Source organism: Ochlerotatus camptorhynchus, unplaced genomic scaffold (assembly GCF_037179485.1).
Source record: "Ochlerotatus camptorhynchus isolate MF236.1 unplaced genomic scaffold, CSIRO-AGI_Acam_v1.1 ptg000176l, whole genome shotgun sequence".
Classification (NCBI taxonomy): Eukaryota; Metazoa; Arthropoda; class Insecta; order Diptera; family Culicidae; genus Ochlerotatus; species Ochlerotatus camptorhynchus.
The window spans coordinates 2,049,342-2,065,772 of NW_027040666.1; the positions used below are offsets into that span (position 1 = coordinate 2,049,342).

At 36.5% G+C, this 16,431-nt stretch overlaps 2 protein-coding genes across 2 annotated transcripts; one reads left to right on the plus strand and one right to left on the minus strand.

The window, feature by feature from the left end:
- The first annotated feature begins 6,577 nt into the window (after positions 1 to 6,577).
- LOC135701766 (UDP-glucose 4-epimerase-like) lies at positions 6,578 to 13,625 on the plus strand. The gene is made up of 5 exons (XM_065222697.1): positions 6,578 to 6,930; positions 12,103 to 12,842; positions 12,906 to 12,994; positions 13,053 to 13,245; positions 13,317 to 13,625. The coding sequence occupies exons 2-5, from the start codon at positions 12,122 to 12,124 to the stop codon at positions 13,388 to 13,390; spliced, it is 1,077 nt and encodes a 358-aa protein (XP_065078769.1). The 5' UTR covers positions 6,578 to 6,930; positions 12,103 to 12,121; the 3' UTR covers positions 13,391 to 13,625.
- Positions 13,456 to 16,235, minus strand: Mettl4 (Methyltransferase like 4). Its single transcript, XM_065222696.1, has 3 exons — positions 15,955 to 16,235; positions 13,672 to 14,365; positions 13,456 to 13,604 (listed from the first exon to the last, which is right to left on the minus strand). Exons 1-3 carry the CDS (start codon positions 16,195 to 16,197, stop codon positions 13,456 to 13,458), a joined length of 1,086 nt encoding a protein of 361 aa, XP_065078768.1. The 5' UTR covers positions 16,198 to 16,235.
- Between the last annotated feature and the right edge of the window lie 196 nt (positions 16,236 to 16,431).

Consider the following 16,431-nt stretch of genomic DNA (forward strand, 5'->3'; position numbering starts at 1 on the left):
TTATCCATTAATGAGTGATTGTTAATCATTAATGGGTAACAGATACTCATTAATGGGTAAAATTGTTTAATCATTAATGAGTTAAGCCACTTTTCTTCAAAATGGGTATTTTTTTACTCATTAATGAGTACTTTCAAGTTAGCGTGTAGGGATTTCATTAAAGCAAAACAACTTTTTCACAAATGGCCCATGAAAACCAACTTTTAAGCCACCACTATATTACAATTACTTTTTTTGATTTTTACAATCTCCGTTTTCAATGTGTATTTCCTTGGATATAACTTTAATTTGTCAATGAGTCGATATTTGAAATACGAAAATCATAAAACAATATCTCGGCTGAGCTTAATGATTAATCTAACAAATAACAATTTTTTTCTCCATTAAAAATAATAAGCAAAATCGACGTTTTCCGAGGGCAGACTTATTTTTTTCGATGTTTTCAAGTACATTTCACATAAGATTTAATATGGCACCTACAACTATGCCACTTTAAGAGAATAATTTTAATAATTTTGGAAATTAATAGGATTTTTATATGATCAGATTATATTTCAATTATTTTGTTAAGATCAGATGGTATTTATGAATCCTTTTCTATCTTGATTGATGATTTTTCTAGTAAATTCAGCAAGCGGCTAGCGAAAATGGCTTTAAAAGGGTTTTTATTGTTGCCAAATAGCTTTTATTGTTGGTTTGAACTTCTTGTTAACATCATTCCCAACAAACAATTTGAGCTGATTAAAGGCTGAATAAGCCATTGTTTAGCTGAAGAAGCATATCGTGGCCTGAATAAGCTCTTATGCTGCTTCCAATGTTTGTTGGGTTCTTCTAGATACTTGTGAACCTCAATTTTCATAAACTGCTCCTTTTTACACCGGTAAACGGTAATGTAACATGCGCGAGCCGTACTCACGATAATTTTTTAGGTGGCGAACTCTCATTTTTACGCCCATTCAGCCTGCTCATGCCCTCGGTCACATTTCTTAAGGGAAGCGTAGAAGAGAAAGAGATATCGCAATACATTCTCTCTATTATACCTGTTTTCTAAGACATGGAGTTGGAGTTGCTCCACCAACGACCCGATGAGACAGCTTATAGAAGTTACATTCAAATTCAAAGCCCTGTTCATAAGTTTTTCCTTGATTTCGTTGAACTTCGATGAAATCCTTCAACCTTTCCTGATGTTCTTTGAACGTCTCTGAGTTTAGCATTTTTTCCTGAAATTCTCAGATATTTCTTAAAGTTCACCGTACTTTCCTAAATTTCCTGTGGTTCACAGACCATCCTAAAGTTTGCAAAAAATTCCTCAGGTTTAAAGATCTTTTTGCAGAGCATCATTGAATTCATTTAATGTTGCTATAGTTCACAAAACTCTCTTGAAGTTCGTAAAACTTACCAGGAGGACATTACCCTGAAGCTCACGAAACGTCCCAGAAGTTGGCAGAATTTTCCTGAAGTTTATTGAACTTCTCTGAAGATCGAAGCACATCTTTCATGTTTGAATAATTTTCCTGAAGTTGAACGTATCTGAAAGTTGTTGAATTTCTGTGCTTCTTTGGAGGAACTTATTTAAAGTCTGGATAACTTTCCTGAAATTCACTACAGTTCCATATAGTTCGCAGAATTTCCTAGAAAGTCGTTGAAGCTTCCTGAAAGTTTCCTTAGACAAAATATGGGAACTGCAACGAAGCTCTAGCAATTCTGTAGTAATTCAAGGTGAGGGCTACCTAAACTCACTGGGCAAGAGTACACAGTTCGAAAAAATAGTGTAAATTTCTGTTCAATACGATGCACATAAATTGAGCGTCACATATCATATAAGTTTACATTATAAGTCGTGTAATGTTCTGAGACATTTCATGAAATGATGCAATTATTGTATACAAATGCCCATCTTTGTACACAACATTGCTTACAAGTTTCTCGTTTGCGTGAAATGAGATACAATCTTACGTGAATGTATCTTTCCATCATAATTAAAATTCAGAATTTTTTGTTGTGTAGCTAACCTCGGATACCTACTTTATTTTATTTATTTTTTAATCCTTGTCGGGTATTTTCATCACTGCGACTATTTTTCTGATCTCCTTTATTGAACTCCGGTAAAAATCTTTCAACGATCGTCGCTACTAAAATGGCTTGATTTTGATTTGATGATTTTTTTTACAGATTCGCTTTTTGGAAGCACAAGATGCGACTCTCTATTTTCTTCATGAGTTTTTTAAATTGTTCCAGATTTTCATAAAAAATCACTCGAAACAGAACAAAAACCAATGCCTACTATGATTACATAGCTGCCCTGCTCGTTTCCTTTCTTAAAAAATATTGTGCTAGGTACCAACAAATCAGTGCCAACATTTCAAAGGGGCGTAATTGCTTTTGTAAACAATGACTTTAGCCGTAAATTTCTCGCAAATTAAATCTTACCTCTCCAAAATTACAATGCTAACTGGTAGAGGAAACATTCCTCTACCTGCTGGTGTCATTATTTTTCTAACGGCTAAAACCGTTGTTTACAAATGCAATTACGCCCTTTTGAAATGTTGGCACTGAAATATTAATTGATTTTGCGCAAAGTCGTCATAATCAATATGGATCTTACTTGGGAGGCAAAGAGAAATACTTTAATGCCATTTGGATCAATGCAATCAACTTTTGAACCTTGTTTAACTGCATTTGCTAAATTTTTAATAGTTTTGTATGATCAACAGTCCATATATGCCTTCATAATCGGCTTTGTAAACTTCAAAACACTTTTTCTCAAAAAATCCAAGATGAAATATTTCAAATCCATCACAGATTTGATTGTTAGGATCAATACTAACATCCTGTGAAGAAAAATGTGAGGTATATAAATGTTGCAAAAAAGTGCCTTCAGGCATAGCGTGTGCCGTGCGTTGGCAGGGTCCAATATGGGCTAACTTCATGTTTATAAAGTACTATCAGTTAAAACTGTATCTTTGAGCTTTATCTATGGGGCATTCCGCGCCAAGTGACCGAGAAAAAAAAAATACAAAAGTGAAATTGACGTCTTCCGATTTGGACCAAATTTGGAGGAGATCTTTATTTTGGTCTAACTTTTATGAATCAAAATATGCTATTTTTTAATTTCGGTTGAACTCATATATTGATATTATTTTGATAGGGGAAATGGATGTAATGTCGGCCTAAATACCCCTACATAAATTCAGACATCGACTAAATTTTCAATAGCGACCAAAAATATCCATAAGTACCATCCCAATGACGCGTTCATCTAGATAAAATTGATAAATAGCCCAATCTTAGATCCATAGGCCAACATTAGAGCCATTTCCCCTATTTCTTAAAAATATAATTAAAACAAAACATTAATCACTGCAAATTAAATTTTTCTCTTACGAGTCAATCAGGATGCTCGCTGTTTTTTTTATGAACATCGCAAAGACAATCTGCGAATTGAATTTACAAATCAACATAACTGATAGATATCGATAGAACTGATTGAAATATAGGTTTGTTTTTATTTTGAATATATGAAAATTTATTGATAACTTTTTTTGAGTTTGAATATTGATATCAACCAACAGATTACTAAATTAAATTTGATAACATGATATCAAAATAATAACTTATTCAGTTTTTTTTTTTTTATATTTTGTTGTCCTACCATAGTTGTAATAACATATTGATTACTTATTTTGTTTATTATTAACGATATTACTAATATCAAAACTTATAAAACCTAGATTTGTTATTAGCGGATTTGTTATCACCAGAGAGAGATAGAGAGAGGAGAGAGAGATGGGGGAGAGAGAGAGAGAGACGGATTAGTAATTTACAATTAATTCCACTACCTTATTTGCTTATCCTTGACAGATACGCGTATTTCGTCTACAATGTATAGACTTCAAGTAATATTGACAGGTTTTACACCATATTATATATAGACACGATTGAAGTGCATCCACTTTGACGTGATATCAAAATTATTTTTTTACTGTGCAACTTCGTCGGGTTCAATCTTTGCGCCACAGACTGTCAGATTCTGCTTTAGTCTTTTTCGCCCACGAAACATCGCTGCCCAGAGAAACAAACCACCAGAATCTAAATCAGTGGCGAGGGGGACGACTCTATCTACGATGCAGAAAAGATTGTGTTTTGCTGTGGCTAGCTGCGCGCACGCTGAGTAGATAGAAAGAAGATTGATGACGATTCTGAAGATTTCCTGCAAAAAGATGATGCTCGATGCAAGTAGATGCGACAAATGAAAGAAGATTTTTCGAAGATTAATTCGCTAGTGTGAGATTTGTTGAGCATCGTAACTTGAGATTTAGATGTGTCGCCCCTCTCGATCAGTGGTATACACAGAACGAATATTTCTCCAATATTCGAGCTATAATTTTGAAGGAAATTTAATCGGATCAATGTATAAACATTACTCAATTTAAAAAGTATTAAATTTTAATCTTTCTTTGTATCTTCTTTTGTTAAGTAATATTTTTGAGTGTAGGTGAGAGTGGATGGTGAGTAAAGTTGGCAATTGTATTGTCTTTGAACCGTAGCAATTAACCGGTACCAACTTTTATTTATTTATTTTGTTGCTTAATTACTTACTCTAACACATACATCAATGCGGGACTTCACTTATCTCTACTGATAGCAAACTAAGCTATATTTTGGTAGGCTTGATGAATGATAATAACCCTAAAATAAGCAATCTCCTGTACGATTTTTGAGAAGTCGTCCGAAAGACAAAACATTAATTCAGCAGTCAAAAACCGAACCAGCTTAGGCCTGAAAGTCTCTACAATAAAGCAAAACAAGAAGAAAAACTAAACAGTCACTTTGATAAGTTGTAAACAATCCCAATCATTGACATGTCACGTAACATGACATGACAAGACAGCAACCGACCAATCAATCCCAGTAGGTGTTCAATGAATCACCAGAGTTAGTGTTTGTTCCTCAGGGCAGAGAATCGCTTTTTAATTTATTTTTGCAAATCCCGCCAGATAATAATGAATGAGTGAAGTTCAGGGTATCTTCGAGAACGTTTCTCAACGTTCACCCACCGTAAGACCAAGTTCGCTCTACATCACACCTTTCATGTGCTTTTCGTTCAGATGAGCTCATATCGTCGTAATGCCCCTATTGTGCGCGGCGAGTGATGTGAGGTGACTCTCTGTCTGACAATAATCACCTCATTGCGACATGACTCTTCATTGACGAGTACACTGGTGAATTCAAGTTCAACCACTGAAGAGAATTTGACAGGTGATGTGGGCCATGTTTACTAATCATAAACACTAAATGTTCAGGAACAATGAATAATGAACATTTAGTGTTCATGATTAGTTCACATTGCCCGCAGCTTGTGTCTATTTTTTCCGTGTGAATGAACTCAAATTCATCGGTGTACTCGTCTATAGACGAGTGCACGGGTGAACTTTTGTTCATCTACTTAAAGAGCCTGAATTTATAAAGAGACGACATGTCAAAATTGGAACAATCGATTGTCTGTCAAAGTCATAAGAAAAGTCATTCCAATCGAGCAGAAGACCTGTCAAATGGATAAGATGTCGCCTCTTTATGAATTCAGGCTCTTTACATCTACTGAAAAAAAAAAAATTGACACAACAGCGGGGCCCTGTTTACTAAAAATGAACACATGAATAATGCTCGTGTAACATTTGAAAAGGGCCTATCAACTTTTGTTTGATCAACTTTTAATTTGCTGGGTCTTTTTCACGAGAACCGAAGTGCGCTCACGCAAATCAAGAGCACTATCGGGAAGGAGAGAATTTCCCCTACCCGACAGTGTTGTTAGTTTGCGTGGGAGTATTCGGTTCGCGCGAAAAAGGCTTAACAAGTTTTGTGTACAAAAGTTGATAGACCCGTTTCAAATGTTACGTGAGTATTATTCATGTGTTGTGTCACTTTTTGTCGAGTGAGTGAACTCAAATCCATCCGTGCACTCGGCTATAGTCTATAACTACGATGACTACTGAAGAAAATTTTACAACACACCACCTGTCATATTAATGAAGAGATAAACTAGCCTACGGACAAAAATCTCTAAAAAAAAACCTGTCAAATTTTGTTCATTCGATAAACTTGAATTCACCAGCGCACTCGTAAATTTGATTTGCACGGAGAATAATTTCACACGACGTGACTATCGTCACCTCACTAGTGACAGAGAGTCACCTCACCGTAGAATAGGAGGGCTGCAAGTTACCTCGTTTTACGGTATTCCTTCTTAATACGTTGTTCTTTGATGATTATTATTTCATCTTAATTATGTATTTGCTCATATTTTATTCAACAAATAATGATATCAAACATACAATTCTTTTAAACACTTACTGGGAATATAATGTCGTATATTTTAACAACTGCTTATATATTTGCTAACCCTAATGCATTCGTGCATAGACATGATTAACGAACCATTTTAACATCCAATGGCTCGGATACGTCTGTAAGTGCTTAAAACACCTCATGAGGTGAATCACGGCGCGAGTAAGAATGAGAGAACAAGGAAAATACGTAAAGCATTAATGCTGTTATACCGCGGAGAAGCACTTCCACATCACACCACTGGAAGATCCGTGGAGTTCGTCTTCATTTCTCGGTGCGACAACGACCGCTGCGGTTGCCCTGGGCTGTTCACGTCTTTCGGTGTTTCTTCCTCTGCGTGTGGTACATACACTTTTGCCAGCATAGTCGAGTTATGCTGCTGGTGCCGTTATGGTCAAGTCGGTGGAAAATGTCGCGCGAGTGATTGTTTTTCCACGAGTGATGTAATTGGCTCTGCTAATTAATAGAAAGTTTGGAAAATAGCTTGATAAAAGCTACACAGAAACGTGACAGTGAAAAAGAACTAGTGATTAAGCTACAGTGGTGTTGAAATCCAGTTTTACCCACTTTCTCAAAGCATTGAATGTAAGTGCAAGTTTGTTTTAAAGAACCAACAGAATGCCACTTTGTTAATAATGATATCATCGATATGGAATTGGCGGTGGTTATCTTGGAAGAAAACATCATTTATAGAAACAAAATACCGAACAGTGTAAGAGTGAAAAAAAAAAAATGAAAATATCCAACACAGATCTCTGAAATGAGGTTGATAACGGTTTTTTCGTCATTGATGCGAAGCTGAAAGGAGAAATGTTGAAATAGCGTGCTACAAGATGACGACACTCTCGATCGGGATTGTGTGTGAATGGCAAAAATGGAATACCTGTTGCAGAACAAAAACAAGCTTAGAATACTATCTGATCAGATGGAATTTAGCTCCTATAGCTATAGCTAAAGATGCAATGAATGCAAATGATCGCACAATTTCAATTCAACGAATTAAAAGTGGATCAGCCGGGATACCCCATAACAGTTTGCCAGCTTAGAAATGTGACGACGTGGCGTGCATGACCTTGACTTTGAAAAGTCACGCGTTTAGCACTGTTCTGAATGCGTTGGTGAAAATATGGCCGCCAACCGGTTCTTTAGCGGATCTTTTCGTACTTCTTCAACGTAACAAAAACAAATAAAATAATTATGTAAAATATCATCCTATTTTCCTCCATACAACCGGTTGATTGTGCTTTATTAGTAATGTCATATGGCGTTAGTGAACCAGTTTTGTATTTTGGAACAACTCTTTCGATTGACCTAAACCAAAATATGTAGATGGCTGGACCATTCCTACTTGCATGTTGAAATAATGTATGCATAAAAATACGTGCCTTCGCCATTCGAAGCTATTAATGATGCTGAGTTTAGTGTTGCTTTCAAACCGTTGTTAACAATTCAGGAACACAAAGAAGCACCAAACAGCGCTAGATAAATAACCTTTACGTTTTATAGCAGCCGCAACACTTGTAATGACTACGTTCCCATTTATGACTTGCAAAAGCATCATGAATGTCCTTCAATAGATACCGATAGCACGATGCGCTGTATAGATATACGAATCGATGGTAGACGCATGCAACGATAACGCACTTTTTGTTTTGTTCCGTAATGTTTCTTGTTGTTAGGAGCTATTGAAAAATTCAACGAATGTGTATTGGCAACGTCCACTACACATTGTGCTTCCAAAAGGTCTTTCTGCGAGACTTCGGCATAGTGGTTACAAAACGTTGGAAGGAAGACATGACATCTAATTCTTTGTCCTGTCATGACAGTATGTTACCTTGCTGTCTTCTTTCCTTTATGTTAACGTCGGTCTCTGTTCCGCAATCTAGTGCCAATCACCGACGAACATCGATTGCCATCCATTGACGGCAATCGAATGTGCAGGAAGGCACCTTCCACACCTGCGTAGGATATCGCACCCATTCAAAACACATGGGCCGGGACCAACGGCTTTACTTCCCTTCCGAAGGAAGACGTGACCAGAGATTTTTATGCCTCAGAAAAATCCCACCGACCTCGGCTGGGATTGAACCCAGACCCATTGGGGTGTTAGAAAGCAGTCACGCTTACCACTACACCACCGGCGCCGGCAAAAACATTCAATATTCTAACTAGTTCATTCACACATTTGAAATCGGAGTATAAGTCCTCGTATTTTTATGGTGGATACTTAGGGGGTGAAGGCGATGCTAAAAGGAGGATAACAATTACATCTGAGAATAACTCCAGGAGATCTTCAAAGAAATTCGAAAAATAATTCCAGGAGAGATTGCTAAACAAATTAAGGGGAGAAATCTAAGGAATTTATGAGAAGACATGAAAATGAATTCTTAGGAGGCTTTCAATGTGAATAGAATTCCAAGGGAAGGAGTGAGGTTAAAAAAGAAATCTGAAATGAATTTAATGAAAATTCTGAGAATCTTTCCATAGTATTTCTTACTGAGGAGAACTTCAAGGCAATTCCTAGAAAATTAAAACAAAAATTGATTCGGAGGATATTTGCGAGAAGCATTCTAATTATATTCTAATGATAGTTTTTTAGAGAATTCAGAGAAGCGTTCCAAGTGAATTTCTAAAATAATTCCATAAGAGTTCAAGCGAATTTTCATGAGAGTTCTCTGTTGAATATGTAATGGACTATTCTGAGGTCTGCAGAACAACTTGAAAGTTCCCAAAATATTCCTGAAGTTAATGAAACTGCCTTGAAGTTCTTTTGTAGTTTGAAAAACTAGCCTGATGCTCACAATACTTCTCATAGTTGTTTTTAACTTCTCTAAACTTTTTCTGACTTTCTAAAGTTTCCACAATTTTCATGAATCATGAATCATGAATCTTCTCTAAAGTTTTAACAATTCACTGAATTTCTCTAACCTTCTTTAAAACTTATGCAATTTCACTGCTCTGGAATATCTCTACTCTGAGAATATCTGTTCTGTCTTGAAGTGTTTTTGTTAGCTTTTTAGCGAGATCAATATCTTTCTTGAAATTCTCGAAACTTCTCTAAAGTGTTTGCAGTTCTCATGAAGCTTGTTGTACTATACTGAATTTAATTGAACTGTTCTAAAAATGTTTAAGCTTCCGTGAACTTCTGAACTTGTGTGAAAACCTCAAAAATTTTCTTAACATCTCCAAAGTTCTCTGAAAATTTGGGAACTTCTTGAAATTTAGTGAAACTAATGGAACTCCTCTGAAATTTCCCTTGTTTTTGGAGCTTTACTAAACTTATTTGAAATGCTCCCAAAATGTCCATATAAGTTCCTGAAGTTCTCAGATCTTCCCTTAAGTTCCATAGACTTTTATGAAGTACTCGAAATGTTTCTAAAGATCCTTGTATTTTTTTGAAGATTTCGAAGTTATTCTGAATTTTCAGAAACTTCTTTAAACTCCCACAACGAAATAATTAATATAGTATAGATTTTCACTGAATTTCTCAAGATTTGTCAATTTTCGAAACTAATTCATAGCTTCTTCACTTTGTCTTAAGGGGGGAAATACAAGTAACACGTCAAAAACTCGACGATTTTCGGAATTTTTTTGTGAGCAAATGATACAACGATCTTTTTTTTTGCGTTAAATTGCTTAAATCTTCCTCTACATTTGAGATTTTTTCATTGGTGTGTGACCTCTGTGGCTCCTTGGGGTCACATCGGAAGGAGGTTGCCTCCGGTGGGGATTGGTAATTGGCGGGCGTTCTAGAGACCTGAAAAATGGACAAAACTTACTTTTATCAATTGGACCTTATACAGAATAGAATTTTGTTCTATGTAAACCTCTAAAACCAAAAAAAAAAAAAACGATTAAAAATTTAGAAAAAAATATCTGAAAAAAAAGTTGATTTTTCACTGTTTTTTTTTTTCCACCTTAGGCAGACCTGAAAATTATTTATTGTTATTTTTTTCATGATATCAGTGGTTCATATAGAGTAAAAATCTATTTCCTTTAAGATGCGCCAGGTTTCAAGTCATTTTGATGAGAACTTTTTGAGTGATCTTTCCCGCCAATTTGGAAAACACCGTCTCGAGAAAAACGCGTTTAAAGTTTTGGGTTGTGTAAAAACATGATTTCTGGAACTTACGGTTAATCGGCGATATCGGCGGGGCCATAGATCACTCCTTCCTCGTGCTCGTAGCATTTAAAAAATAAAATAAAGTAAAATATAAAAAATCGATAAAAAAAATTTTTTTACTTGTATTTCCCCTCTTAAATCACTAATTTTCCCTGAAGTTTTCTATGCTTACTTTAATTTCTCTAAATTAAACAAATGATCCGGCAAATTTTCGGATATATAATTATAATTCCCTGAATCTTCTCAAGTTTTCAGATCAATCATAGAATTCTCGGAATATTCCATAATTCCAAGGAACTTGGAATCTTGTTTGTCGCTGCAAATTTCCTTAAGTTAATGGGATTTTCGTGATGTTATCTGATCGTCCTCGAAGTACTCGGAACTGCACTGAATATTACGAAACAATCTGAAAATATCTAAATTTCTTAGAAGTTCTCTGTATTGGTGCTTGCTAAAAGTTCTCGCATTTTTTTTTAATTAATGGAACTTCGTTGATGTTCTCTAATCAACTTTACTAAATTTTCGAAATTTTTTAGATATTGAAATTTCCATGATATAACACCCTTGAATTACTCTCACATTTTCCGGATGTTCATGTTTTTTTTTTGCGTTCCAGAAATTTCCGGTAGTACCATAGAGGTAACTCTAGCACCAGAAGGTTCAGACGTGCTCAACTTCTTGGCTCAGCTCTGGTACTCTCTTCGGTCCCAAACTAAACGATGCACTCCTCGAAACATAGGAAAATCCAAGGGGGGGCGACTCTATCTACGATGCAGGATAAATAGTGTTTTGCTGTGATTAGCTGCGCGCACGCTGAGTAGATATGATGCGCGATGCAAGTAGATGCGAGAAATGAAAGAAGATTTTTCGAAGGTTGATTCTTTAGTATGAGATTTTTTAGGTATCTAGAATTGAGATTTAGATGTGTTGCCCCCTCGGGAAAATCCACGATTTCCCCATTTTATCTGTCAAATTTTCATAGCGAATAAAAAAAAAAACATAGTGTAGTACTAGAATTTCGATTAGAATGGGGTACGTTAATCGATATGCTTGGGACCAACAGGCTAGTCAAGTAGTGAGCCAATTTAAAATCGTTAGTTTCCACCGGTAATACTATACAGAACAACTTTATCGAAGACCGTAAATCGATTCGATTTATGTGCAAAAAGTTATTATTATTTAACTTTACACCTAGTGCTTGTAGGTACGTGCGGTGCACTTAGTCTAAAGTAAAAAATTAAGAACTGTATGTACACATCTCGAATCAATTTGCAGTATGCAACAAAGTTGTTATGTACAGTATTCCCAATTTATGTCCAATGTTTGAGCAATTTTTTGATTTTTCACAACCAAATGAATTCCGTTTCCCATACAAAATTTAAAATTCTTCCGCGATTCGTCAAATTTGGCACATTCTTTTGAGGCCCCAATACGCTTCGAAAGAGCAGTGGAGAGGAGGTGGTTGTAAAATCCCCTACCATACTAAACATTCAACTAAATTAAATTTATAATTTTTCTAGTTCAAAAATTTGATGACATATACAAAACATTCAAATTTTCACCGTTCATAAATGAGAATATCTCCTCCTCTTATAGCTCTGTTCTGACACATTTTTGATATCTATTTAATTCAGATTTCAATCCAAGACCAAAATGACTGGCGAACAAAAAGGAACCGTACTAGTGACCGGTGGAGCAGGCTACATCGGTTCACACACGGTCGTGTCCCTCCTCGAAGCCGGTTACAGTGTTGTCGCCCTCGACAACTTCACAAACTCGGTCAACTCGGCTAAAAACGAGTCTATTGCATTGAAGCGTGTAGAGGATATCGCCGGTAAGAAAATCACCTTCTACCGATGCGACCTGTTGAACAAGGATGCAGTGGAGGCAATTTTCAAGCAGCATAAGATCGATTCGGTGATACATTTTGCCGCACTTAAAGCCGTTGGAGAATCGATGTCCAATCCGCTGCTGTACTACAAGAACAACATGATCGGTATGATCAATTTGTTGGAAGCGATGGATAGTCATGGTGTGTACAAGATGGTCTTTTCAAGCTCATGTACGGTCTACGGAGAACCGGATACACTTCCAATCACTGAAGAAAATCCCACGGGAAACGTAACCAACGTTTACGGCCGTACCAAGTACTTCATCGAGGAAATGCTAAAGGATGCAGTACACGCTGATCCCAAGTGGAATATCATTGCACTACGATACTTCAATCCCGTGGGAGCGCATAAATCCGGTAAAATCGGAGAAGATCCGACCAAGCAATTCACGAACCTCATGCCCTACATTAGCCAGGTTGCAATCGGAAAGAAGGATGTGCTGACAATTTTTGGGAACGATTATAACACACCCGATGGAACGGGTAAGTAAAATATTTCTCGCCGGATGAATGAAATTGCTCATTGTTTCTCTTGCATATTGTTAGGCGTAAGAGACTACGTTCACGTTATGGATCTTGCCACTGGACATGTAGCAGCGCTGCACAAACTCGATCAGGAGCATTTAGGATTGAAGGTAATTTTGTTTCGTTGAATATTGAGAAGAATTAATTCATGTTTCATATCTTCTATAGATGTACAACTTGGGTACGGGAAAAGGAATTTCCGTGATGGAGTTGATCAATACATTTGAGCGAGTTAACAAGGTCAAAATTCCGTACGTTGTTCAGGAGCGACGTGCCGGTGATATATCTGCGATGTACGCCAATGCTAAATTAGCGGAAACTGAGCTCGGTTGGAAGGCCGTCCACACCGTGGATGAAATGTGTAAGTACTCCTGAATAGCCGTTTCATGGCTGCTGAAAAACTGAAACTAATACCTTTTTTTAATCGGACAGGTGAGGACTTCTGGCGATGGCAACAAATGAATCCGAATGGTTACAAAACTGATCAAGTAAACGGACATCATTGACGATGGACAAGAGAAGGGAGTATCGAACATAGATTTAAGTACCATTTTGGACAGTATTTTTATATTTATTTTACCTCGTGTTTCGATCGATGAAATAATCTAGCATTTTGCAGTTTTAAAACTTCCGTTCCAATCGAGGTAAAGTTCGGATAAACATTTCTAGCGAAGAGTTCAAGGCACTTTGGACGCTCAGGAAGTAAATCAGAGAACAATTCTGAAATAAAACAAAATAAAACATTTAACCAGCTCTTCTTTTTATCTTGTTATATCAAATCCTTTACCTAAAAGGGGTGGCTTATTTGAATGAATTGCACAAGGAACGCTATAGATATACTTTTCCAATGCAATATTATCCTTATCCGAGTATTTGCTACTCACAGCAATGAATAACCTTTCATACGGCTGCTTTTTAGTGGATTCGTTAAAACTGCAAACCGGCTGCCCGTGTTTTGTAATTTTGGTCCAATACCACGAGCCTACGAGTTTGATATTCCATTTTGTACACAGCTGTTGCTCAATGGCACTCGTATGAGTTGGAGAGTTGGTGCACCAGATTGCAACGATCGTTTCGTCATGAATATGATTCTCCAGCGGAATGTTCTTCAAACATTCATTATCCAGCATACTGTAACCCATTTTCTTGTTGGCAGCTTTTGTGCGTCGTATATATTTGTTCCACCAAGGCGGATCAAGAACAATGAAATCAAATTTTTCGTCACATGTTAGAAGGTTACTCAGGTTTCTTACATCCGAATTGAAAAACCGACAGTTTGGTGGAATGAAATAATGCATATTAGAAACCGTAGTAGTTACAACAAACTGAGAATTATTGCCACCTTTCAACACTGCTTCTGGATCATAGTGATCATTTCGATTAAACTGATCTACGAACTCAAGGGCTGTTTTATTACTAATTTCATCCGTTTTATTTGCTTCACCAAACAAATCAAGGAACTCGGTGTGGCTTTCTTTAACCTATAGAATGAAAAAAAAACATTATCAACTTAATTATTAATTTCACGTTTTATAAATAGTTATATGGAAATAGTTTGCAGATTACACTGTGCAACAAAGTTCAATTTATTTTAGGACAGACTTTTTTTCTTCCCATATTTGATATTCTTGTGGTCCTCTGAATTGTGTAGAACAACAAAACACCAAGAATATGAAGGCTCCCGGGTTTGACGGTAGATTCAATTTAATCTTAACACGATGCGGTAAATCGGTAAAATGTGTAACGGCAAACTAGCAATATTTGAAAAATCATTGGTTTTAAATGACGACAATAGATTTGAAATTCGTCAATAAATAGCTGAGCTATGATTTTTCAAACATTGCAAGTTTGCCGTTACACATTTTACCGGAGGCATCGTGTTCGGAATGTTAAAGAGGCTCAGCATGAAAGTGTACTCACTTTTGAGCGCTATCTTCAACAGATGCTTGAAGCTGCACTATTTTCCAAGCATCTGGAAGGTAGCAAAAATCATACCAATCCGCAAGCCCGGTAAAGATCCAACATTGCCCTCAAACTAGATACCGATCAGCCTCCTTTCAGCGCTGAGCAAATTGTTTGAGAAACTTATGTTGGGTCTCTCCAAAGCAGCGCAATAAGGTTCGAAAAACTTCATGTTTCCGCAACTGAAGCAAACGCAATGATAAAAAAATTTAGGATGAATGACGGCCTCGGCAATACTTTTACCTACTATCATCAAGATATAAATACTGTCCCTCAACGCTTAATTTTAGCCAAACGAATCTTTGAAATATTGTGTATAAATGTGTGTAAAAAATTAGTGCCGAAAGACTTCATTTCAGGGGAAACATGTCAGAAGGGTATAACTCGAAACGTAAACAATGACTTTGAATGACCACAAACCCACGGAATCTGACTACACTAGCTCATAGAACAAATATTTCTCTGTCAGATGATTTAGTTAGTTTGAGTGGGTATGTAGTCATTCGTAAGAAACCGACGATCCAAGTCATTGTTTACGTTTCGAGTTAGACCCTTCTGACATGTTTCCCCTGATTTACCCCCTAACGATAATAGGTAAAGGGACTAACAAGGCCGTTATTTGCTCTTTAAGATTAAGAAAATTTGACTTAAAGCATGAACATTTAAAAAAATCTTAAACTTACAAAAAAATTAAAAGAATAACGTACTTTTCTGCTGAGTTAGGGGGCCAGTTCCCACCTCACCCTTTTCCCATCTGGCTACGTCTACACGTCGAATAAGGTCGACCCAAATTTGAGTTTAGTTTACTCATAATCTCCAAAGGTGCAGGAACTCAGCGATGAGTAAACTTGCCTGAGGTTTTTCTGTGGAAAACCTTAAAAATCTGCCGGAAAATGAAGATTAATAACGAAAATTTTACTCAGTCTAGGACCGGTATCAATATACTGAGTGAACTCAATTTTTACTTTTCTCATATTCGGGAATTTGTTCCTGGACAAACCTGGAAAAACATTATGCAAATTTACTCATTGCTGAGTTCCTGCACTTTATGTGATTTATAAGTAAGCTAAACTCATATTTGGCATTCGCCGTGTATGGTGACACTTACCTTTAGTGTGGTTTGATCGAAATCATCAGCATCAGTGCGTTTCCTTTTCCTCGATTTCAATGCACTTTTCGTATGATCTTCGTTTGGTTTGACATCATATGGCACCACCACATCAAAGAGTTCTGATCTCAGAGAGGCACTTTTTATTTCAGAATCATAGTACTGATAGGATGAATAAATCCTATCAACGAACGTTTTATGATCCAAAAGCACAATATTATCAGATAAATAACGGCATGTCATTTTATCTGTAATGTTATAATTAATAGGTTATTGCAGTTTTAATTTTCACTGAAAAAATTATTAACTCATGTTTGGATTTCCAGCGGTACAAAAAATGACAGCAATAGCAAAAACATCATGCACACCCCTGCCAGCGTGTCGACATAACAAACATTGTTTTGGTCGACAAACAGTTTTCGCTCTCCTCGTGTGAGAAATCTTACCGAATTCCCTCTCTCGCACACACACAGTGAG